This window comes from Ambystoma mexicanum, chromosome 2q, assembly GCF_040938575.1.
Source record: "Ambystoma mexicanum isolate Mex_15411 chromosome 2q, UKY_AmexF1_1, whole genome shotgun sequence".
In the NCBI taxonomy this organism is placed as follows: Eukaryota; Metazoa; Chordata; class Amphibia; order Caudata; family Ambystomatidae; genus Ambystoma; species Ambystoma mexicanum.
In genome coordinates this window covers 1,333,622,852-1,333,649,714 of record NC_090924.1, presented here as the reverse complement: position 1 = coordinate 1,333,649,714, position 26,863 = coordinate 1,333,622,852, and the positions used below count along the sequence as shown (strand labels likewise).

General features: G+C 43.0%; 1 protein-coding gene across 6 annotated transcripts in view; it reads right to left on the bottom strand.

The window, feature by feature from the left end:
* RBMS3 (RNA binding motif single stranded interacting protein 3) overlaps nt 1-26,863 on the bottom strand; it is a 2,259,106-nt gene that overhangs the window by 190,156 nt on the left and 2,042,087 nt on the right. For all 6 annotated transcript variants that reach the window (XM_069648793.1, XM_069648794.1, XM_069648792.1 and 3 more), the window contains exon 11: nt 9,067-9,177. In XM_069648793.1, the coding sequence (XP_069504894.1) occupies nt 9,067-9,177 (111 nt within the window). The remainder of the gene's footprint in view (nt 1-9,066; nt 9,178-26,863) is intronic.

The following is a 26,863-nucleotide window of genomic DNA, read 5'->3' as shown; positions in this document are numbered from 1 at the left end:
TGTAGAAATTGATGTCCCGACAGCACACTGTCTGTCACACGTAGCAATGTGCAACACCAAAGGCCAGTTCATGGGAAGGGACGACTCATTGATATGGGCAACCAAGTCAAATTACCCCTATGAAGATGATTATATACAGGACATTAAGGCAAGAAACAGAGCCCATACAAGGAATCATGTGATCAGGTACGAGAAGCCTAGAGTTAAAGGACCAGCAATCAGATGGGAAGTGAACCCAAAGCTGAATGCCCAAGGAAAAACTCAAGAAGAGGCAAATAATTGGAAGAACAGAGGCCAAATGCAGATTTGGGGAACAGTTCTTTCACCAAATGGATGGGAAGAAGGAGTGGTGATCTGCTGAGTATGGATGGTCTTTGGAGCCTATAAGGAAGCAATGGAAAACTCAGAGAGGTTGTGCAAACATTTATGGCCAAAACTCACAAGATTACTGACATGGGTTGAAGACAGAGGAAGACCCCTGCAGATAGGGCCACTGGAAAGCCCAAAATTGTACTTCAGGAACAATGGCACGAGGAAGATGGGAGAGAATCAGAACTGTGGACACATTTTTGAGGCTCCAGGAATGACGCATGGAACCACAGTAATTATGGATCATTACTGGGCGTGTGGATCCAAAGCATACATAAGACTGCCGAAAAACTGGGGAGGCATATGCACAATAGTGAACGTCCACGTTCCTGCACTAGTGATCCCGAAAAGTGACCTGAATATTGACAGTTTCCCGAACGCAGATGGTCATCTGAGGAAAAGGGGATCTGTGGATCTGGTGTCCTGAAGGAAGAGAGAAAATTACTTTTCTTCGAAATCAGAAGAAGCATTCCATGCAATCCCGTATGATCACAGGCTCTTCAGCCTCACCTCATCTGTGTTCACAATGATCATCATGCCAAGATTCCAGGTTGGAGCAAATACGAAGTGGTTACAAATCACCAGATGGGAACTACTGCAAACCATCTACTCGACAATAAAAGGATTCCAGGCAATCAAGGAAGAGTTAAGAGCAATCCGACTGATGACTCTACATAACAGATATGTGCTTGACATGATCACAGCGATGGATGGAGGAGTTTGTGCAAAAATCGGAGAATCATGTTGCAGATTTATACCCTCTCATGACGAAGAAAATGGAACCTTAACAGAAGCCATAGAGATGCTAACGAAGCTACAGAACCCGATGATTGATGAAACTGACGGAGTTGATGACGACAGCTGGTTTGGAACACTTTTCTCATGGGTCCCACAATAGATGGCAGAAATATTCAAGTTCCTGGGAGCCTTGCTACTGATGATACTATTAGGATTTGGTGTTATCAAGATAATTATCTCGCAGTGCCAGAAAACTGCAAAGAAAGCCATAGGGATGAAGATCATGATCGATGTCAAACCAGGTTGGAAGCCCAGAGGCCTGACTGATGACGAAATAAGAGAATTTGTGAAGGCCAGCGAATATGCACCAGAAGGAACAAAATTTGTGTATCTCAGGAAACGAAGAAAGTACGAAGGAAAATGGATTTATTGTAGCCCAAATGGACAATGCCAGCTAATGACCTGGAACAAAGACGAACATGTAAAAACAGCAGGAAGTTTGAAAGGAGTGATAAAACTTTGGATCCAAAGAGGCACTCCTTCGCACCATCATGTACAAACCCAGAAGACATGAATACAGAAGAACAAAGTAAGGTAAATACAAAGGCAGAAGCAGAAGTGGTCGATGAACCGACCAGAGGGGGGAGTGTAGAGGAGGTCCCAAATATGGCTTGCACTCCAGCCACCCATTTTGAAATACCAGGAACATACTCGCCGATATATGTGATGTATGAGGAGAAAATAAATCAACAGAGAGCCTCACTGGGGCTCTGGCCAGTGCCCATCAGAAGAGAAACACATGTTGAAGTGCCAATAACCACACAACCATGGGCATCACAGTACCCATTGAGACAACCGTATCAACAGCTGACACGACATGAAGACTACTTTCAGACAGACCCAGAAGAGACCCAAAGGGCCTTAATCAAAGGCTAATGGTGATGGCAGGAGGGCCCTGGCAGACGTACAGATGAACAAACAACAACCAAAAGATAACACACTAAGACGAAACACCATGAATAAAGACATCACAGACATAGAAGTTAAGACGATGTCAAAATATAAAGAAGCACAACCATAAAGCAGGATGTAAATATGCAACCAGCTAACGCCTGTACATAGGCTTGTAACGCAAGAAGCTAAGAAAACAGTATGGCTTGCTAAGCTTAGTAGAAGAATAGAGCGGTGGCATGCACCAACTATATCTACCTCAACAAAGCCCGTTATACAATTACGACTCCATTTTACAAAAGCAGAATTAAGCCCAGGCTACTAGGGGTCAAACAGGCCAGGATTCATATTCCAGCTAAAGTTAGAAAGAATGACAGAATCAAAACTTAGCAAGAAGTAGCTCATGCCTAGGAATTAGAGGTCAACCCCAGGAAGGGATGGGAGCGGCAACTGCGAAGAATCGAAACATTAGAGCATAGCAGCCTGCCCGTGAAGGTCGAGATAAGGAGGCCCAGGCAGGTGGCAAGGCCGAAGAGAGAATCAAACATGCAAATAGATGGAAAATGAAGCAGCTTAACGGTGTACTGACACGTGACCAGCCAAGCGCAAAGAGGTACCAACGTCTGATGTCACCCAAACACAGAGGATGCCATAACCTTTCCTCATAAGAAGCTACAGTTCGAGGCCGTCCTCAGCCAACTAATTGACACAGAGCTCTAAAGTACTGATTGATGGAAGGGAGGCAGGGTGAATCTTGGGGCATGCCGCATCTGGGTAACCATTCTGAAAGCTGCTAATTAAAGTGGAGATTTATGCCTAGGGGTGTAACCAACCCAATCACAATGGACCAAATAATCTAGGGTCCTATAGCTAGTAGAACCAATGAGACGTCGTACTTGTAGTGACGTCTAGCACCAGTGATGTAGAGGGATGGGCATAGACGCCCACCCGATAAGAGTTATCCAATCCTCACACTCCCTTACCATATACAGTTATAGTACCTATTCTAAAGTGACCTTTTCCAACCAATAGACTTGCATGACAAACTTTCGAGTGTTACACGTCAATGATGACGAATATTGCCTATAAAAATTGATGTTTGAATGAAGATTGTGGAAGTTGAAGCGAGACGGGCGATTGCATCACTGATAATTTCCTAATGTTTCCCCGTTTTTTGTACTTGTCATTAAACGGACTTCCCTTTGCCTAACCATTTGAGTTGTTCTTATTGATTGGTGTTGGAGTAAGAGAATCCTGCACCCCATCCTCCTTAATGTATTTATTTTTGCATTTTTAAAGTGCTCACACAGCCCACAGGCATCGAGGTGCTGTTACAGGAATTGTTTGTTTATTAGTCGCGTAATTGTTTTTGTCTTGGTTAAGTATTTTAACACGCTTAAACACCCAGAGGTTTCTAAGCGCAGACCCGGGGATCGAACCTGTGTTGCTTTGTGTCGTCTTGCTTCCAAGGCGCGCACGTTGCCACTGAGCTATCCTCCTTAAGGTACAGCTATCTCGTCTTAAAGTACTCGAGGGTGAGCTCTGATCCCATGGGCACGTCAGAGGTCGCTCCGCCCTCCTGAACAGTTATTTGTCAGAACCCTCTGAAATTACTGGCTACATGACATTTGCACACCCACCCCTTTCGCTGGATTTCAGCACAAATTAAAATGTGTTTGTTGCTTGGCGAAGCATTGTTCCTTATACAATTCCACACTGTTTTACCAATGTGCACCACATTTTGATTGGTTACAAGTTAGGACCCAACAGACTACAGATATTACTGGCAACATGACATTTGGACACCCCACTCCTTTCCCCGGATTTCAGCACATGACAACATTTGTTTGTGAGCTTGTGGCTTGGCGAATCATGTTTCCATACCCAATTCCAGATCGTTTCACCAATCTACACCAAATGTATACTAACCTGCTAGGACCCTCCGGACATTACTGGCTACATGACCTTTGGACACTCCACCCCGTCCCCCTGATTTGAGCACAAGTCAAAATTGTGGGTTTTTGGCTTGGCAAAGCATTGTTCCTTGTACAATTCCACACCGTTTCACCAATCTGCATACAATTTAGCAGAGTTACCTGTTAGGACCCTACAGACATTACTAGCTACATTACAGTTGGACACCCCACTCATTTCCCAAAAGTTCAGCACCTTCACACATGAAACGGTTGCCTGAAATTGACTAAACATCAATGTGGTCGTAGAAGGACCGATCCCCACATGCCAAACAAAATTCGAGGTCCAGGCCCTAGGACTGCATGGTTTCCAAGATAGTTGCACCACAATGCACCACAACAAACTGCACCAGACCATGGTGAGGCAACATGTTGGAAGGGAGTCAAGAAGGTCCCAGTATGCAGCAGCACACTACCTTTCACCTCCCCCACCTTTTCACCTGCTCTGGGGTATGTCAGCCTGACACACGCACCCATTCTCAGTGCAGTTTACTTCAGGGTGCAAAGCACATCAAGCAATTAGCAAATTGGAGCAACAATCTAGAGGATTATTATTATCATGCCTGTCCACGGAACCCGTTCGAGTGAACAGGTACTTCTGCTAGTAGCAATATAATTCATTGAATGTGTCAGACATAAGACCATAGATGCACAATCCATGGTTACTCTTTAGCTTTGGATGACTATTTGTCTGTGTTTTTTTTTCTGTGTTTTTATTACTAAGAAGACCTCAGTTGAGTCAAAACACTTAACTCACAAGCAACTGCTGCTCAATAATCGTCAGCTCTCATCTTTCGCAGTACCCACGTTAGTGGCAATAAAACTCAAAAGGATAAGTGCTCGCTTCTGAAATCTGTGTCCAAACTGCAGTTTATATTTTAATTCCAGCAGGATTCACTCACCCCTTGATCCAGCTGAGGATGATAAACTGAACACCATTAAATTAGGTTACAATACCACATATGTTTAGAGTACTAAGAAACAGTGGGAATCTGGCATGGGGCCAGCTGCATCACATTCAGAACTGTCAACATACATGCTTCTTCCTAGCTGGCAGACACGGTCACCATCTCTGCTGGTCGGCTACAGGAGGACTGGATCTGACTGCCCTATGCCTGAAGAGAGTGGAAACTCATCAATATTCAGCACACCACCACCTTCATGCAAGTCCGTAAAGGCATCCAATACCTGGTCCACAAGAAGCACATTTTCACATCCAATAAGGTACACACTCACACCCCACCGAGTCTAGAATCCCTTTTGAAGACCACCATCCACATCCCACGCCACTGTTCCAAATCCAACCCCCGTAAGCATGGATATATGCTACCCACTAACTGTTAATGTAAACACTGTTTGAAGTCACGTCTTCAGAACAGCTGTAGATATACAGAGCTAAATGAATTTGCAGAAAGACAGATGATAAATTCTGTAAGGAATATTTCACGCTGTCAACACTTAATGAATGCTGTAACCGAACTGATGTACATCTCTCTGTTGCTTCCCGAAGCTAGATCAGTGATCAATCAATACCCCAAATAAATAGATATATAAAAGTTTATGTGTCAAATAGTTAATATCTACTGTACTATATAAGTGACAGAACAAAACCATATGTTTTCGCACATTCTTGTCTTATTAACGAATCCAAAAACTATTCTTCCCCTGAAAGTCAGCTTTGCACATCTTCAAATGAGGCCAGTAAATATTAAACAATATTTGAATAGACTACTAATCATTAAATATCTATAGAACACATTTGAAATGTCTGCATGTACTGTAACTAAAGTCTCTAGATGTTATCTGGCGGTGGCTGTCCATTCCACCTGTCAATGATCCCATTAAAAATGTATCCTTAGTTGACTCTGATATTATCCATACTTTCCTTCTTTTCTGCTTAAAAACCCTCCATAAATGACAGTGGGAATGCATGATGCACGATGCAATGCAAACTCATCAGTAGCTTCTCAATCAACTTGAGAATCATTCTCAGCTAACCATATCTTGGTAATTCATTCCCACAGCAATACCATAATTAACTCTGGTTATTTGAAATAGAATCAGAAAATCATTTGAAAATTGCCAACATTTCCAAATTTCCTTCCTCTTGCCATCCTTTCCAGAAACAAAGACTATTATTTAAATTACAGACACTTTGCATACAGTGAACTTTATACAAAATAGAAAATTTTTCCTCATGTAATGAGATGTGAACAGAAACAACTGCATAAGTATTACTCAACTGAAAACAAATTGCAACATCAGGAACAAGAAAATATTTGTATTCTCTTTATTTACATTTAAGTTACATATTTTCCATACATTTTTGTGTTTTCTCATTTATGTACTAATTCTATTATCTGGAAGACTTGGCAATGAATTAGGTCATATAAGAATTTTTGGGCCTTCCAGTCTTTGTTTTCCCAGGGTACTGTTCCGTGGTTTTATGTTATTTAATGTATTAATTGTTGTTAATGATTTAATTTGTGATTAAAATAATAGTAAAATTAAAATGCATTGTTTGAATTATTTGTAAACTTGAAAGAAATATTTGAACAGTTTGTTACATTTTGTTTGTTATGTGATCTATTTTTGTTGTCACGTCAGATACATAGAGCAGTATATCAGGTTAGGATAACTGTATGAATAGTATTAAATTTGAATTAGAATGATTTTCAAGAAAACCCAATGGGAGAACTCTTTATGTTATATAGATACTTTACACCAGCCACCATTGAAGGAAGAGTTATACCCGATTTATGTTAATTATTATTTAAAGTTTTGACACCACAGATTTCTTAGTGTAACAATAGATAATGATGGGATGAGAAACTCTTGATGACCTTGACTATATTTAGTGACATTATAAAAGAGACATGTTAAAGCCTATATTCATTTGATGCACTACACAGAGGATGCTTGTGAGTCACTTCTCTAACCTCACTAGCAGTCATATACTCCATAGTAATTAAAGGCATTTAAAAACCCATGACCCTCTTCCTGTAACCTCACCTGGAACTTTTTCAACTTAATATTATTATGTTGTTATCACAGCAGACACAACTGATCACTACTTTAGTTAGGCCATAGAAAATGTCTTTTCCTGTGCCAATTCGTGAGTAATGATGGGTGTACATTAATGAAGGAAACATGATGCACTAAATGTTGACAGTGCTAAGAAACAATACAGCAAAGAGCATCTTCCCATGTCTATTTTAACATCATTGAGGAATGGGCTCAAATATATTGTTTTATATCTTATAGTATATGTATATTTATATTATATTTGAATTGAACTAATCTTATGTGTAAATACTTTGATGCATACTTGGGGATGAATATTCAGTTCAATTCAAGTGTTCCTTAAAACATTTCCGAAAACTTCAAATTCATCTCATAGTTGTTACTCATCCAAAGTAGACTTCTTTAAATCTGCCTTGAATTCTACATCTGTCCCTGCATAAAAGGTATGTTTTACTAAGATTCCTACTAACTATATGTGTATTCTTCTCAAAGGCACAAGCTAAGTGTTCCAGTTACTGAACACAAAAAAGAAATAGCAGGGCAAACAAGGGTACTTCTTCTTCATACCCAAAGCTCCGACTAATCCAGGACATTAGTTGAAACTCTTGATAAGATACCAACGTAAAGACTCTAAACCCATACCACAAATGCAAATGGAAAGTCTGAGCTCAAAAATCTGTTTTGCAAAACCAACCAATCCATCCTGTTGAATCTTTTGTCAGTGTCATTAGTAATTCCAGCAGCAGACAGATACATTTCCTTAACAGTGTCCAAAAGAACATTAAACATTAACCCTTTTTTGATATGATGATGAAGAAATAGACTCACGTTATTCCTGACAATCAAACATTTGCCAATCTGGCAGAATATTGTTTTAAATCCACTTTTATTAAAAAAGTTGTCCTGTTATGTGTATAAAGCAAATCATCTTTACTCTACTTTGAAATGTAAGTGATTCTTGTTTGAGTTGTAGACTTTGGGAAAACACAATTCTCTCTCTATTGCCTGTAACACTCAATTCACAATTTGACAGGGGTCGGGCTTGTAGAACATTTGAAATTTTGCAGGAAAACTAGTTTTTTTTTTAGGTTTTTGATAGTCTGCAATACGTTGTTCAAAGAAATCTCTTTCTTTGATTTACTAACATATTTTCCATTAAGTCCTGAAATATAATCTCATTAAAATAAAATGCGGAACTAAGCATTGTTTAAAATCATCATTTTATGTTTTCAACACTTTGAATCCCACCTCCTTCTGCAGTGTTCAGTTGTTTAACTACTTGCATTCATCTGCAAACTTATAGCTTTCCAGAGTTGTTTAACCTCAGTAAAACATTGTCAGTTTTTTCAACAAGTATGATTTCCAAGCTACTATCATTATTGTTATGACGCTAATGTTTTTCCAGTTCTACGATTTCTTTTTGAAAGAATCTCTACATTTCTTTTTGATTCCTTTTCATGTTTAGGAGAAAAACTGATCAATATCATATCTATTAACCTTGTAATGAATCCAACAACCTATTAATACAATCAGTAAATGTTCATACAGCAGCTGTTTGAGTGCTTGGCTGCATAAGGCATTTTAATGAGAAAAAAAAACTGTAAGATGATCAGAAACTGAAATCCAACTCATTTCTGCAACATAAGACCTAGCTCTCAAGCTTTAAGACATTGAAAGAATAATGTATTCAAAGTACTGGATGAACCAAAGAAATGCATCTTTAATCTCCCTTTTGGTTAAATAAACGTTCAAAGACCTTTCAATTGCAAGTCTGATCCAAGTTCAAAATCAGACCGAATGCTCCTATTCAGTCAGTCTGCAAGACCAGCGCTAACTGATCCAGACAAGTAAATACCAAACACTTCATCACACAGATATGGGGAGTAGGCACAGAGTACTAGATGTCCAGGAAATGATTACAGAATATGTCTTATGAGCATGTATGACATATTAGAGACAGTTACCATAGATAAACAGCATTCCAAAAGGGCTACCATGTGCATCGACTCACCGTTCCCGTTGTTCCCAAGGACATGTGATTCATTTGTTGTGTGAGAGGGCCCATCATACTAGCCGGCTGCATCGACATAGTGTGGTCCATTGTTGGTGTTATTACAGCCCCCTATAAAAAGACAGACATATAAAGGTTAATAAAGGTCTTAATGAACATGGGTGCATTAACATACAAAGTTCTCATTAGATCATCACAATCAATACTATATGTTAAACATCAAAGCAACGTTATTAGCTTGAAATAAGTCAATGTATAATATTAGTGTCTTTTGATCACCTTTGGTTGCGGTCAAATTGAAATGTTGCCCCTGTGTGATTCTAGTTGAGAATCTGAACTGATTCACAAAGATTTGCCCAGAAGCAAATAAGGAGATGAGTAGGTACGCCACCCTCTAATACTATGAGCAAATCTCAAAAGGCGCAAAGCATGTACATGATCTACTAAGAAAATGTGTGAGATCCATTCGCACAATGCCATCTCAAAGCTGCAACCCCCCAAACTTGCTCCAGTTAATACATTGTACAATAATTGGTGATAATCTGAACCAATAGCATCCGCGCAACACCAGAGAAGTGCACATTATTTGAATGTGTACCAGCCCTCAGCACATTTGCAAATATTGATTATATTCTGTTAGTTGCAAAGATCACTTTGATCCACAACGAGCTAAGGATGGGGACTGAACACCAATACTGACTCAAATCATCATTAGGAGTAGAATGTCTGCCTGTCACAGAGAAGGTGGAAACAATACCCAGTCAGGAGGGTGGCCATTTCTCTATATCCCTTGGGAATCACAATACAAACCTCCAAAGACATGTCCTATCAGTAAGGGACAGGGATCACCCCTTTGAAAGTGAGCTCTGTCCCTTTAAAAGAGTGAAGTTGCAATGGAGAAAGTGGCCTGCAGTTAGATCACTTGTGCAGAAGGACTAACTACACCATAGAGTTTGGCCAATATCTTGATGACTATATCCTGTTGCAGCATATGATTGGGCCTAAGACTGGAGCATATATCCTAGTACTCATGTGCCGCTGGGCATAGGTGGTAGTGAGAAGCAACACAGCACAGCGGGTCTGCTACAACGAATAATCCTGCTGGCATTCCTCCGTCCCTTTAAGTAACTTAGATGACATGGATCACAGTTGCCACCCATAAGTAAGCAAGAATCAATAATGCGGTTCATCCTTGGTTGTGAATGTATGGGCCACCTACCTAGAGAAGCCACCCCTTACGTATGCCAAGCCCCATCGAGAAAACTAAGCTTTCATCCAACAAAGAAGCAGACTGTAGCTGCTTTCAGAGACTTTGCCACGACCCCCGAGCCAATAATAAATTGTCAAGGCTATGAAAGAGATATTTTCTTGCAAGTGTATGACTTTTGTATTTAACAAGTACAAACTTAATATTTATCTAAATAGCATGGTATGTGTTAAGGCCCTCACTTGTTTCTAGATTGGCATTCTGTCAGTGGAGTAACTTTGCTGAAAATGTTGGAGGGGGCGTATAGTACTGTGTATTTACATAAGGATAGCATCATTTTGACATAGTGAAATGGTGTACATTGGAAGTACTAGCTGTATTACAGGGGAGGGAGATCATGTTAACAAGCCTTTCCTTTCAAATGTAAATGATCAATTAGTAGAAAACATAGGGGCTCTGTGACTTACATCAAATACACTTTGACCACCCACACTGATTATTTCATCAGAAGTGACATCAAATGACAAAACTCAGTAAATAATGCAATAACAACTCATCTATAATTGAACAAATTATAAAAGAAATCTAAAACTGTATTGATGATAGAAAATGTATGCATAGGCATTGCTCTGGGGGGTCATGATATATCATACATTGATGATGAGCAGCATTATGCACAGATGGGTGCCCCATCACTTTCCTTCTATGCTTGCTTCATCCCAAGCAAGAGCCAGAAAGCAACTTAAGAGAAAACAAGCTGTGGGGCAGGACTGTACACTACAACACAATAAGCAGTTGGAACAGGCACACCAGTCAAATGACCACACATCAACAAACTTAAACTCTCCCCAACCTCACCACACCCATGGCACACCTTCCTTCATCCCACTAGTCTCCTTCTCATTCCGGTCAGAACATGTTTTGCAATAATACCCACAAACATGCAACTCTATGAACACATCAAACAGTGCGCACACACCACTAAAAGCAAACAATGTGTAACAGATTTTATGGCACGACACACTCCAGCCGGGGACTTCTTCCACTGACACTGAAGGTGGGGCACAATAAAAAATGCCTTTTTATTTTTATTTGAACCCTGGGTTCTTTTTTGAGAAAGCACCCAACCCGTTTCACACCCTCCTTAACAAATACCCTGTGTCGCAATGGGCCATGAACCAGGCCGGTAGGTAACAATGAAATATTTATTTACTATTAGAATTTAAATTGAAAATAAGAGCAAAACAAAATTTAGGGCAACAGCCACCACGGTGTGGCAATACATTTACAACGTTTTATAATACAATTAATTCAACTTTCAACATAAGATACCTACACCTTTAATAGTAAATGGAAACAAAATCACTTTTCTTCACAATCACAGATGGCACTCCCCCTGCAACACTTCCCCCCAAAACCTGCTGACTAAATTCTGTGTGGTTGGAAAGCAGTGCCAAGGAGTCAGAAAGAAGAGGGAACAGTCAGATGGAAAAGTCAACCCACCACCACAGAATGGGAGACCAGAAACAAAAAATGAAAGCCCTCAAAATGAGCCAAATGGCATACTCGGATTTTACTGAGTACTTATAGATCAGTTTACACTTGCGCTAGACTAGATAGGACAGGCATTTGTGTGGCCGCACTAAAGAGATAATGCACAGGAAAACCCATGCGGCAGGATTGCAATTTCTTATTTCACACAAGCTTTAAACTGGCCAACAGCTAAGAAAATGGGCTCAGCAGTCAAAATGAGGAATCGATTTTTTGGATGAGGAACACAGGCACAGAGCAGATGGGATACTGAGGGGAAGGGATGCTTCTTTATAGGATGATCGTTTTTTTTTTTTAATAGGAAATGCAATTTGGATTCTTAACGAAAAGCAAAATACACTGGCAAAATTGGTTGTGTTAGCACAATGATTAGTTCTCCTGAGACTACATTTTAAGGACTATAATTGTTAAAGAAAGGCACTTGTTATGAGGTGGTTGTGTTCGAATTTCAACCGGCTCACCGTGAATCTCTTTATAGGGGAATTAATGTATTTATTTCAAATGATACTAGGGAATTACACAGATAACTGGAAGAATTAGAAAATAAATATGCTCACAGATATAGACTAACACAGATTCTCCTAAGGAAAGGGTAAACAGAGGATACTGACAATTTTGGATATGATTAGGGTTTGTATGGGATTTTAATAGGATTTGAACAGGATGTATGGTGAAAGAGCAACATATGCAGTTTTTGGGTACTGGGTGATAGGATACTTACAAGGCAAGCTTGAGTTTGGTAATTTGGACAGCCATCAAGGTATCTTGACAGCGGGGCCAAGGATCTGGTCATGGGCACTGGGGTAAAGAGATCTGGTTATTATGTCAGCTGGGCTCTCCCAGATGGGAACAGCTGGGCAAGATCTGGTCAGTATGGACAGCGGGATGGGTCAGCTGGGCAAAAGATCTGGTCACTGGATCCTCCTAAAGGGGATCAGCGGCCTTTCCTCCTTTCTCCCCGGTTTATTGGATATGCCTTGATCTGGATAGGTGGTTCTGCCTGGAACTGGATAGTGGGATGTATCTCTGCTTTCCTGGATCGTGGGTTCTGGTTTTCAGTTGCTTGTCCCTAGTGTTTCACTTTCTCCCCCTTATATAATCAAAGTGACATCAGAGAATTTTAAAATATGGGCGGTAGAACTCTGGACTTCCCCCTCGAATGAGATAGGCCAGGCTACGGTGCCCTCTCCTCCCTCCGGACTGATTGGTCCAAGGGAAGTAACATCACTTCATGTGGGTGCAATTCATGACTCCCTTTGTCTCACAAGCCTATTCTTTACAAAAAAGAGCACATCAATCAGATAGGCAGATCGCATATTTCACAAGGAATTGAATCACCCGATCACCAACTCTGTGCGAGGTAGCATGGCTTTTGGACACAATTATGTAATTTTTATTTGAAAAAATTACATTTAAAATTCTGCAAATGGCTACACATATGCATACTAATATTTGGCATATTTTACCCAAGTTTAATGTCTCCGCTATTTATGCTTCACCCAGAGATGCATTTTCCTGCCATTCCAGTTCCCCAGGTGCCAGCAAGATGCACATGGTCCCATTGTGCTTCTCCAAAAATCACATGAAAACTGTGATAATATCACATTGCTGCTTATTTGGATGGCAGGGAAAAATGTCTTAAAGTATAATGTCCTTTATTGTCAATGAGGTAGATTTGCCCTTGATGTGGGCGGTACTACAAATCCCCACAGCAACTGTCTCTGCCAAGCTTGGCTGGCAACAAATAACTTTTATGATGTCTTTTGAAGTTGTTTGCCAGTTCCCCCTACAGAAGGATGCTTGAGGAAATTGCACCTCACTGTTATGCCCAGCCCAACTGGCCTCCTTTGTTCATTCAGGCAGGGCTGCCGGCCAGTCTGATGAGGCCACAAACTTCCACACCCTTGGGCCTTTCATGTACCCATGGGGGGCTGGTTCACTGGTGGAGGTAATTCTGCTCTCATGGGAGGCAGGGCATCTTTGAAGTAAGTGCCTGCCAAACCTGTTCTGCTCGTTTCCCATGTTTTTTTTTCTTTTCTTTCTTTTAACAGAAACCAAGTCTTTTTGGACATAAATATAATGTAGATTTTAGAGCCAGACCACCATCCCCACATATTTAATCCCATTTCTGTGTGAGCACAGGCTGTAATTGCCTTTCATTTTAAAACAGCATCCACCTGCTTTGCAAAGGGACTGTTTCAAACATAGGTTAATTTTTCTTGTATGTCACTTTCCAAATGTGGTTTTTGCCACACACAGTTTCACTTCACTCAATCTTCTGGAAGGCTTTTGCAGATACGTTCAGATTCTGAACACAGAAAGCTATATTTCCAAGCATATCGTTGAAACTGACATGGGAAAAAGAAACACTGCATCATTTCTTTCATTTCCTGCGGTTTGTGTGCGATGGTTGATATCAAAAGAAAACACAAGACGTGTTCAGTGGAAAACCGCATTCTTTGCCTTTCCCAGTACATCAGCTGTTCTGGAAATGCATTTGCCTCATTTCTTGATGCTCAGGAGAAATAAAGCATGACAGGGTGTGTTTCCATGAAGGGCACGACTTTGTGATGTTTTTAAAACGAAATCAAGAGCAAAGTCTTGAATGCAGGTCATTTTCATGTGCAGCCTGAAGTCTTTAAATGACAGAACAGCAATGCACAGCCATTCTGAACTTAAGTTATTTTCCCAGGATTCACGTGAAGGAAAGCAAAATACAGTCCTTCTTGGGGTGGCTGTGTTTAAATCTCGCTATACATGTGCTAAGCAACCAAAAGCACAGCCGTTTTTGGGTGAATGTTGAAAAGCAGTTTGTGATGAAGGGAATTTCTGTTGGGGCTGTCAAATGTACCCCACAAACCTATAAGAGGCCAGACCAGTGGCGTAGCACAAAATCTGGGGGCCCCAGTGAGCCATGCTTCGGGGGCACCCCCTGGGAGTCATGCTGAGGGGCCCCTGCCCCAGCTTGGCAACATTTCTTGGTTTGCGCCACACTCTCTGCCAACCTAAACTACCACACCCAGAAATACCTTCACGTCCTTCTTCCTTGTCCCGGTGCTTACCTTGCCTCTTAGGTAAGTACTGGTATGAGGATGAGTTGGACTATGAGTAATACAGATTACTGGTAAATAAGCCAGGAATTACCTCCATGTCCCTCTACCTCGTCCCTATACTTGTGGCAAAGTGCCTCATACACAAGCACTGGGACGAGGAAGAGTAGGGCTGGGAGTAACGAAGATTACTAATATGAAATCCAGGCAAACAAAATCACACACACCATTCACCATACACTGTCACACACTAAGCCACCCGTACATTTACATGCTCACCCTTTCACTGTACACTCACACACACACACCCAGACAGCCACCCATAAATCATGCATTCACACACATTGGGCCTCATTCCGAGTTTGGCGCAAAGGGATACCGGGCACCGGTAAGGACACCGGTGCCGGTAATCATTTTGCGCCCTATTCCGAGTACCCTTAGCGGGTCCCTTCCTTAACGCCTGGTTCTACCAGGCATTAAGGACGGGACCCGTTAAGGGACTTTAGAGCTAATAACGGTACCGCAATTTGCGGTACAGTTATTAGCGCCTTCCCCCTTCCCATTGAGCCCTATGGGGGATCAAATGGGAATGGCTTTTTCAATGGGGACTTACCGGTCCCGCGAAAGTCGGAATAGACTGGTAAGTCCCCATTGAACGAGGGCGGACTTGGTACCGTTATTGGAGGTAGTTATGGCGCCAATAGCGCCATGATTACCTTCAAACTCGTAATGAGGCCCATTACATTATATGCATATATACACATACACACACAAATGTACATGCACACACACATTTAAACAACATTACTTTTCTTACCTTTTTTAATCCATTGGTCCAGGGAACAAGGCAAGCAGCCCTCTGCAGCAGGAAGCTTGTTCCTGTCATTGCAGAGGAGCTGGAGGAATCCATGTCATGGCGCGGGGGCTGGCCATGAAGGCTATGGGCCTCATTACGACCCCGGCGCTAAACCATGGTGCTATTAGCACCATGGTTCATGCCGGGGTCCTCCATGGTGAATGGCGGAATTACCGCCCCATTCCAAAGTTGGCAGGGCGGTAATTCCCCATTCACCATGGGCCCTTCCCCATTCCCATTTTTGCCCCATAGGGCTCAATGGGAATGGGGAAGGCGCTAAGTACGGTGCCGTAAATTGCGGCACCGTACTTAGCACCAAGGTCCCTTTGTGGCACCCTACTTTAACGCCTGCTAAAAGCAGACGTTAAGGTCGGGTCCCGCAAACGGAACTCGTAATCAGGCGTTAAGGGTTTAACGGCGCCGACACCTTTTACGGCGCCGTTAAACCCTTAACGCCAGGGTCGTAATGAGGCCCTATTTGTTTGTTTGTTTGTTTATTTGTTTGTTTATTTATTTGGTAATGCGCTCCGAGCCCGTGGGCATCTAGGCGCAGCAGTACAAGAGGACTCGAAACTTAGTTACAAAGCCTGACACAGGCTAACACAGCAAAACAGTGGTCACATACAGTGGGTGGTACAATGCATATAAAATAACAAGGGTTAAGCATATAAGAGTAACATTTTAGCAGGTTGTGTCGTTTCCGCTAGGGTGAGGGTCGTTGCATGTCATTGTTGTGCAGCCATTTGAGAGCGTAGGATCTGAATCTTGTGTAGGGTAAGGGGCATCTAAGGTCAGAAGGGAGTATGTTCCATGCTTGTGCAGCTCTAACTGGGAAGCTAGCACCGCCCGCTGTGGTAAGTTTGAATCTGGGGACTTCCAGTAGGAAGGTGTTGGCAGATCTCGTCAGTCGGTTAGAGGGTCTCCAGTTGATTCTTTCCGCTTGGTAGGAGGGTGCTTGATTGTTGAGGCATTTAGAAGTGAGGGAAATAGTTTTAAGTAGGATTCTGTCCTTTATTTTTAGCCAATGGGCTTCTGTCCGGTGTTTGGAGATATGTTCCCTGCATGGGATGTTCAGTGCTGCTCTAAGAGCGTTATTTTGTAATCTCTGGAGTTTGTCAGTGACCGACTTGTTGGCACCTGAGTATAAGGCGTTGCAATAGTCCAGTCTGGACATGACAAGGGCATTGGCCAAGGTGAGGCAGCTGGTACTGGACAGGAAGGGTCTAGCGGCCTGGATGAGTTTACACGTGTAGGTGGTTGAGGAGGCAAGGGAGTTCACTTGCTTCTTGAGGGTGAGAGCTGAGTCGAGGTAAAAACCCAGGGTTTTGACCTCACGCATAACCTTGATAGTGTTGTTATCAATGTTAAATGAGGTATAGTCCGGGGTGAGTTTGGATAATTTGTGGTCTGAACCAAGGAGCAGGATTTCAGTTTTATCGTCGTTCAGGCAGAGGCCATGTGTGGCCATCCATGCTTGAATGAGGATGTAAATTTTATTCACCAGAGCCAAGTCCACTTCATAGTTGCCCGAAAGGGGTATGAGGATCTGGGTGTCATCTGCGTAATTAGTGTAGGTGACGCCCAGTCTGTCCAACTTGTCGAACAATGGCTTGGTGAAGATATTGTACATAGTGGGTGAGACACAGGAGCCCTGTGGGACTCCACATGTGATTTGGATAGGGTCAGCCCACGTGGAAGAGGAGAACACTCTCATAGTCCGGTTAGCTAGAAAGGATTGGACCCAGGCTATAGCGTCTCCTGTGAAGTTGGCAGCCAACTTGAGGTGGTTGCATAAGACTGCATGGTCCACCAGATCAAAAGCTGCTGACAAGTCCAGTAGGAGTAGCAACGCTGTTTTCCCATTATCCTTAAATTCCTCCATTTTGGTTTTGAGATCTAGCAGGGCTGTTTCCGTGCCATGGAGGGGGCGGAAGCCCGATTGGCGTGAGCCTAGGAGATGATTGGCTTCTAGGTACTCTTGAATTTGGAGATAGGCTACTCTGTCGATAATTTTTAGTAGGAAGGGTACCGTGGTGATGGGCCTATAGTTGATCGGGATAGATGGATCGAGGGTTTGTTTTTTGAGAAGGGGGAGGACCCAGGATTCTTTTAAATTGGCAGGCACTGTGTTGGATTTGAAGGATGAGTTGGTAAGCTTCGAGATGAAAGGGGCTAAGTCTCTGGCAGCGTCCTTTATTATTTGAGCTGGGCAGCTGTCGCCCTTACAGTTAGAGGGCTTCAGTGAGAGGATAACCTTTTCAGTGTCAATGATGGAGATGGGTTTAAAGCTGAAAGGGGGGATAGTGATAGGTTCAGTTGCTGGAGGCACTTGTTGATCAGTAGGAGAGAGGGTGTCTTTTTTATTCCTTATTTTAAGTTGGAGGGTGGAGATTTTGTTAGATAGGGCGTTCTGTATATTAGTGCACCATATCTTGTCCTTTGAGACCGTGTCAGGTGGTTGGATAGGGGATTCCATTTCCCGGAAGGATGGCAAATAGTTCCTTGGTATTCGATTTGGCATTAGTAATTCTGTCATTGAATACGTTTTTTTTAGAATTGATAATTTCAGACTTGTAGTGTTTTGTAGCTTGGGTTAGCTTGGCTTTGTTATGACTGCAAAAAGAAATAGGGCCTCATTACAAGGATGGTGGTAAGGATTTACCGGTACCGGTAAAATACCGGTACCGGTAAATCCTTACCGCCTTACTACGAGGTCCCTTTGCGGGTTGGGGGATTTAATGCCTGCTATTTGCAGGCGTTAAAAACCAACCCGCAAAGGGACCCAGGGAGCTAATTATGGTACCGCAATTTGCGGTACCGTAATTAGCGCCTTCCCCATTCCCATTGAGCCCCATGGGCCAAAAATGGGAATGGGGAAGGGCAATGGTGGAAGGGGGAATTACCGCCCCGCCAACCTTGGAATGGGGCGGTAATTCCCCTTTCCGCCAAGGCGGTGCCGGTATTTTACCGGCATGAACCATGGCGCTAACAGCGCCATGGTTCTCCGCCATCCGTGTAATGAGGCCCATAGTCTCTTTTTGAAGTTACTCTGCCTTATGAAGTCACAGGGCTCCCCCCCACTCCATGACATGGGGGCCTCCAGCCTGGAGGCTTCCATGTCATGGGTTGGGGGGAAGCCATAGAACTTAAAAAAAAAAAAAACACGTTTATTTTTTAAGTCACTCTGTCTTTGTGAATACATTATTTTTGTTCAGAGTGCCCTTCCCCCCACACCCTCCCCAGGACATGTGGCAGCGGACCCCCCGCTCTTAAAAACTGTGTTATACTGTCAGAAATAATAAATGTGAAAACATACACAGGAACATGATTAAATTCCTCTGTATTTCATTTGAATGTATTTGTAAGACGATGGCTCGGATATTGGTTTTGCACTTATGGTGGAGATCGTCAGTTGGCGGTGTGCAGCTGAGCTCTAGATGATCTAGACTCCTTTATACTTGTTAGCAGGCTATCAGGGCACACCTTCATCAACATAGCACCTGTGTTACCTGTGTTTTGAAACACATGATACACGTGGGCCCTCATTACAACCCAGTCGTTAAGGGGTTAACGGCGCTGTAAAAGGTGGCGGCGCCGTTAAACCCTTAACGCCTGATTACGAGGTGCCTTTGCGGGTGGCACTTTAAAACCAACCCGCAAAGGGACCTAGGAGCTAATTTCGGCACCGTAATTTACGGTGCCATAATTAGCACCTTCCCCAGTCCCATTGAGCCCTATGGGGCAAAAATGGGAATGGGGAAGGGCCATGGCGGCATGGGGAATTACCGCCCCACCAACCTCGGAATGGGGCGGTAATTCCCCATTCCGCCATGGCGGAGTCGGTAAGTTACCAGCATGGACCATGGTGCTATTAGCACCATGGTCCAACGCCTGGGTCGTAATGAGGGTGTTCTTTTAGTTGCAGCCAAACATTTATTGCAGACCCCCATTCTGTATTTGTATTTGGGAATTCAGGCCATGTGATGTCACATGCGCTACTTTTAGCATTTTGGTAAAGTGACTCCAGTTAACACTGAATTCCTTGCCATCACCACACAATGGCCCTCATTACGACCCTGGCGGAGATCCATGGTGCAATTTGCACCATGGTCCATGGCGCAAAGCTGCCAACTCCGCCATGGTGGTTGGCGGACTTACCGCCCCATTCCGACCTTGGCGGGGCGGTAAGTCCCCAATCCCCATTTACCCTTCCCCATTCCCATTTTTGCCCCATAGGGTATAATGGGAGTGGGGAAGGCGTTAATTACGCCACCGTAAATTACGGTGGCGTAATTAACAACAAGTCCCGTAGCACCATGGATTTTTCCGCCTGCAAAAAGCAGGCGTAAAAATCACCATGGCGCTACGGGAACTCGTAGTCAGGCGGAAAGGTACGCCATGCATTACGCCGGCGTAAAACCCTTTCCGCCAGGGTCGTAATGAGGGCCAATGTTACAGGACATCTGCTCAGATTTTGGATTCCCCTTTGTCCATTTCACTGCCTCCTGTTACTCAGTTTGGAAGCATGCATTCATTTGTCAATTTTGCAATAATGATCAGGAACATCCTTACTGATAGTTGAGTGGTTTGGGATATTCCGCTAGCTCTTATCTAAAAGGGGCACTTATACAAATGTGGAAATTGATATTGGACAGTGCAGTAAGATAGCTCAGCAAGGTAAGTGCTCACAACAGACATCCAGATCCGGAACCGCCGCCTTAACTTTTCATTGTTCATAGTTCAGAAAATTGGGGACCACTGACGGAGGAACATCTTAGTTAATATAACCGCTCTCTGGCTGCAAATTGCGATAGTAGCCGAATGTTTGCTTCTTTATGTTTTCTATGTGTTTCCATCTTGTGAGGGCTCTGAGGCCTATGGGCGAGCGGTGCAGCATACAAATTACATAGATAGATGGATAGGCACTGCATTGCATAATAGCAGTAAGATCTATAACGTTGGTAGTGCCTTTTCAGACACTGCTTGCTAGCTACTTGTATGAACTTAGTGGAATGATCTATCAGCTTGCAAGCGGAGCGCTAGCTCTAACATCGCAGCCTGCTGATGCAGGTTCGAATCCAGGAAGGGCCAACTCAGCCTTTCATCCTTCTGAGGTCATGAATTGAGTACCACGCTGTGGAACAGTAATATCACCAGGTTTGAATCCCAATGCCACGCTTAGAAACCACATGCTGGAATTAAGCGCGTAAGAAAAGAACAATTAGAATAATTACTATTGTTTCGGGGCTTGGAAACCTGTGGGCTTGTAGCGCTATATAAAAACGAGTTATTATTATTATAACCCTTCCACTCTATATACCCCACCCCATCTTAATATAATGAGGACCTATGCTTGCCGATATAGCCCCTGGAAGCAAACTGTAGTATTACAGTGCTTACAAGCAGCCTGTCATAAAGCACTATATTAAACTTGAACATCTTGTTATATGCATATCAGAGAGCCTCTGCTTTGCTTCAGTCACATAGAAGGGGAACACGAACTCCGGAACAATCGAAGGAGATCGCGCAGCCCAGATGTCGCAAATGGAAAAGAACACAAGACTCTAAATTGAGTATAAAGGAGAAACGATCCGAAACATCTCTACACGGAGTTTCCTGGCCGGCTCTGGGGACAGCTGCATCCCTCAGAGGCGTCAGTGACGGATGACGAACGCTCCAGCCACTGCAGGCCGCACAGCAACAAACCGAAGCAGGCGCACATGCATGTCAGTTTCACCCAGCATGTGCACGCGGACGATCAATTACACTCCCCGCGTGGTGCGGGGGAACGAGGCGGCCTGTGGCAGCAGCCATTAATCTGAAAGGCTCACAAGAAGAGGAGAGCCTGCCCCATTGCTTGTGATCAGGAAGCAGCATCGACGGATCTAGATGCAATGAAAGGCGGGCTGAACGACTGTAGGCCAGGAAAACAGGCTCATTTCAACTGATTTCCACAGCACCTTAGAAATGCTCAATAAATGAATACACCAGACTCCTCGTATGCAGTTTATTACTAAACACCTTTTACAGGAACTTGCATGGTGCAGTTTTGTAGTAGCACAGCAAATTCTAGCTCTGGTGAGCAAAATGAGACTGAAGACACTACTCAAATATAGGGTGTCAAGACCCATGTCCTCTACTCTCACCATCTGCAGCCACTATCCCACTTTCCTTTGCTGGGATAGATATTCCTGGCTTAATTCCCTACTGGAGGATATAGTGGGAACCTGGGCAAATCTGTTTATCCCACTTGATTTGCCAATTTAAGGGGCTTGCAGAATTTGGTTAACTCTCTGTATTAAGAGCTACCTGAAAACATGGAGCCAGATTCTCCCCAGAAATTGTGGGTACAAGTGAGGAGATGTGTTAGCACATCTCCTCACTTGCACCAAAAAAGCATCAGCCCAATTCGCAAACTTTTTCCGAGGACCTATCTGAGCATTTTAAAATGCATGCAAATTCACAAATGGGATGTGCTTTAAAATGCCCAGAAAATAGGGCCCTCCCCGGTGCCTTTTTAAACAGACGCAGGGAGAGGTACAGATCATGGCAGGGTCATTCCTGAACATGTCATGCTTTGTTTTTGAAGTGTGGGTTAAACCAAAGCTGTCACGCTAGCATTTCCTTCCCCCAGATGGGGATGGTAATGCCTTTTTTTGTTTAGTCATTTCATCTAGACTGGTCTGTCTTTGTGAAATGTGCTCCCTGCAACCAGACAGTTGCTGGGAGTCTGTCAGACATTCGTATGCAAAGGAGTAAGGGAGCTGCACAGTATTGTCTACGCTCCTTTCATTTGCTCTATTTTTCAAGAATCTGGCCCTTGGACTTTTAGATTTACATATTTTCTTCTAAAATCCAACACCACTAGACTGCTACATGTACACATTCTGATGTCTACAGATAAGACTTGTATAAAGCGTCCTGTTGTGTAGCATTGCACTTGTCCAATTTTAGTGGTGTGATATTAGAGGCTTAAGTCTTTAAATTGTTTTTGAGTACAACAGATTTCACACCGATCCAGAATCCTAACTCTATAATTGATCAGGGGGTGGGGGAGGCACATTAAAAGAATGCACAAATAGTAGGACAACTAAACAGCTCACAAAGAGATCCACCATCATTGTAGTTAGACATTGGCTTAATTGAACAGAAAAGGGAAACTAATCTCTGGAGTTCCAAGTCAAACATAAAGTGTTCAGACAGTCATTAGTCAAGAGTTGTAAAATGTCAAGGGTCTTCTTACAAAAGTTCACAAGATCTCAGGGTGCCTCCCCATCACTCACAGTCACTTAGCATTTCTCTCTGACAGTCCTTCAATTGGTGTAGAGGCGGTGGCAAGCTGGATTCACACTCCAACCGCCCATTTTGAAGTACCAGGAACATTCACACCTAAATATGTGACGTATGATGAGCAAATAAACCAGCAGAGAGCCACAGTTGGGTCTGTTCAGTACCTATCAGAAGAACAGCACCTTTTGAAGTACCGACATCTAACAAAACCTGGACAGTAAGGTACCCATTGAGAAAACCATACGGACAAATGAGACAGAATGGCGATTGTCAAAAGGCAATACCTGAAGAAGCCAAGAGGATTCTAAAAGAAGACGAATGGTGACGTCATGAGAATCTGGACTGACTCACATTTAGAAAATATAATGTCCTGAGTATGATGAAAAGAGACGAAACACCATGGATAAGTGACTACCCAAGTCTAAAGTGTAATGATTGATGTCAAAATGTCAGAAACTTATGCCATGAGCATAATGAAGATATTGAGCCAGTTTAAACATGTACATTTGCACAGTGACCGCAAGAAGCACAGAAATTCGTGAGGCTTGCTTTTGCGTAGTAGCAAGATAGATTGTGGCAAGCGCTACCTATACATATCTACCTCAAAAGGAGCACTTTATATAAGCATACTTCCACTATGCACAAGAGCAGAATTGACCAAAGGTTATTAAAGGTCTCAAGAGGAGAGCTTCGGGTCTCAAGAGGAGAGCTTCGAAGCAAAAATATCGAGAATTAAAACAGAGAGAAACTCAGACGAAGGCAAATCGTGCCAAGAAGCCAAGGTCGTATCGACTGAAATAGACCAACAGTGGATACAATTAATGAGAAGAAGAACAGAGTATCCTGTTCAGATAGTTCAAGATAAGCAACAGATGGCAGATGGCTGGCAGAATTAAATCAAATAGATGAAATTGCATGAGGAATACGACGATTTCACGGTGTCGAAAGCACATGACCAAGCAAGCAGAAGGGATGAAACTTTCAAACCTACGCATGGACTCTTGCCATGCCCAGACGCCTTAACTTTCCCAGACCAAGAAGCAGACTCGAGGCCAAAATACATAGAAATAATTGACACATGACCACTGAAGTGATGATCGATTGTTGCAATAATTGGAGGGAGGCTGGGGGTGCAGACAAACTCCTTGCACCTGGATGTGGATGGCAATGCCTTTTTTTTCTTTAGTCATTTCATCTAGACTGGCCTGTCTTTGTGAAATGTGCTCCTGCAACCACACAGTTGCTGGGAGTCTGTCACACATTCGTATGCAAAGGGGTAAGGGAGTTGGACATTATTTTTGACGCTCCTTTCATTTGCTCTATTTTTCAAGAATCTGGCCCTTGGACTTTTAGATTTACATATTTTCTTCTAGAATCCAACACCACTAGACTGCTACATGTACTATTCGGCACGCTGCTAAGCAAGTGGAAAAGTATGAGTGGGGTTGATGCCAACCCAATCATAGTGGACTGTGTAATCTAGGGCCCTATAGTTAGTAGAACCAATGAGACATTGTACTTTTAGTGACGTCTACAGGAGCCATTTTGAAGGTAGAGCTTAGATGCCCCACCTGACAGTGTTTATCCAATCCACACTCCCCGTTACCATATAGAGATGTAGTACCTATATCAAAGTTACCTTCCTAGAACCAATCAAGTTGCATGCTAAGTTTTGAGATATTACACATCAGGATGGCGAGTTTTTGGTATAAATAATGTGTTTTTTCTGAAATTAATTGGAGTTGAAGCGAGGAGGAAAATCGAGCAATTGCTGATATTCATAAACTCCCCGTTTTTTGTACTTCTCATTAAACAGACTCTCTTTGCCAAACTATCGAGTTGTCATTATTGATTTGATGCAAGAGTATTAATCTGCATCCCTTTCCATCTTGAGGGTGCTGCTGCTCATCTTAAAGTGTTGTTTGGGAAGGCCCCCATCTGATGGGCTGGCTGGGGTCCTACTGCACCCTCGGTAGCAGAGGATGGTTTTCGATTATCGACTAGATAAGACACCCATTGCCCGTCAACATAAAGTAACAAGTCCTTTTCCGTCGGGCTAAGTAGACCAAGATGCTCCCCATTGATAGTGGATAGTCTAAATAAAATCCTGCAGGTTGAGGTCTGAAGGAACCTGTGCTTTCCCCCACAAACAGCTTCCCACTTCTACGGGCAGCTGATGGGACGAACAGCAAGGAGAGGCGGTAATGAAGGCGATGATCCCGAGCATCCAGAGAGTAAAAAAATGCAAACGGTGATTGAAAAAGACTAAGGGCCTCATTATAAGGCTGGCGCTCCTGGAAAGAAGGGGGCGGTACAGCACCGCCCCCTTCATTCCGGGAGCGCCGATTACAAGCTTCCCATAGTGGGACCTGTAATGCACGCCTGGTAAAACAAGGCGCGCTTTCCGGGTCCCGTGAGGGGAAGAGGGAGGCAATAACGGGCCAGATGTAATCTGCCCATTATTAGCTCCCTCCACATTCCCATTGAGCCCTATGGGGGCTCAAATGGGAATGGGGAACGGTTCCTGCAAGGCGGAATTACTGGGTCCTCCTATGTCAGAGTAACCTGGTAAGTCCCCATTGCAGGAACCCGGTAATGGAGCCCGGAAAAAGGCTCCATTCTCATAATGAGGCCTTAAATGTTTTGGCAAACAGTTACATGCCTTAGAACAAGTAAGGGAAGGTAATGGAGGGAGGTGTGACAAAAATAATGACAGAGTTAGAGTGTAATATATATATGGGGAAGATACCCGAGCATACGAGAGAGATACCGGGAGGATACCCAAGCATAGAGGGAGATACCAGGAAGATACCAGAGAATAGAGGATACGCCCAAATACCTATGATTTAATATAGCACTAGAAGAAGCCTGTATTTAAAGTCCTGAAAGAATAGGACGACATAGGAGACCAGAATCGATGAAAGAGGCGATTTGAAAGAAATGGGCTTAAATTCCATGTCAGAATAATGAAAGGGGCATGAGATTTATGTAACCAGCTGGAGTCGGTCTAGTCTTGTGATTTTCTTTTTTCTCTGACGTCACGAGGTAAGAACATTTTTGGGGGAAATAACAGGAACATTGCGCGATTGTATAGCCAGGATGTTGTATGACATGAATTGATGGTTGTTGGTTGAAAAGGTAAAAATACATTTTTTGTGAAAAACCGGGATTGGAGCTTGCGACGATTGGTGCTCGCTCATATTGTTGATTTTGTTTGAGAAACATAAAACGTAACAAGGTGTTGTATGAGGAGAAGATAAATAAATGTAATCATGGAAGACATTACGCCGTTAGTACACTTATGCAAACAGTTGCCAAAACATGTACCTAAGCTGAAAAAGCACAGTGCAGAATTGGTTAAAGGAACTGCCCATAAAATGTTTATGCAATGGCCCCAGGGTGGATTGCTATCTAAAACAGTCCTGCAGCACATGATGACATATTTGCACACCATATACACTGGAAAAAAGTTAGATAAATGCTTAGCTAGTTTAGATATTTTGGAAAATGTACAAAGAGGATAAGGAGGATGAGCCACCATTAGATTGGATACTTAACATATGCACAGAGGGGGGTGAAGAAATGCCTTCTGCACCAAACGCCCAGTCTGAAACGAAAAACGGAGTCAGTAAAGATGAAGGATTATATCTGTTGAGGGAACTTAAAGCAGCCACTGGACATAGCAACCCGGCATATGAGTCACCTACGCAAAGTAGTGACGAAAACCCAGACAAAGACAGAGATAGAGATATCACATTCAAAGTCCTGAGGGACAAGGAGAGACACGAGAAAGAAAAAGGGGATCAAGCACAAGCAAGTACTTCTCTAGATATGAGTAGAGAG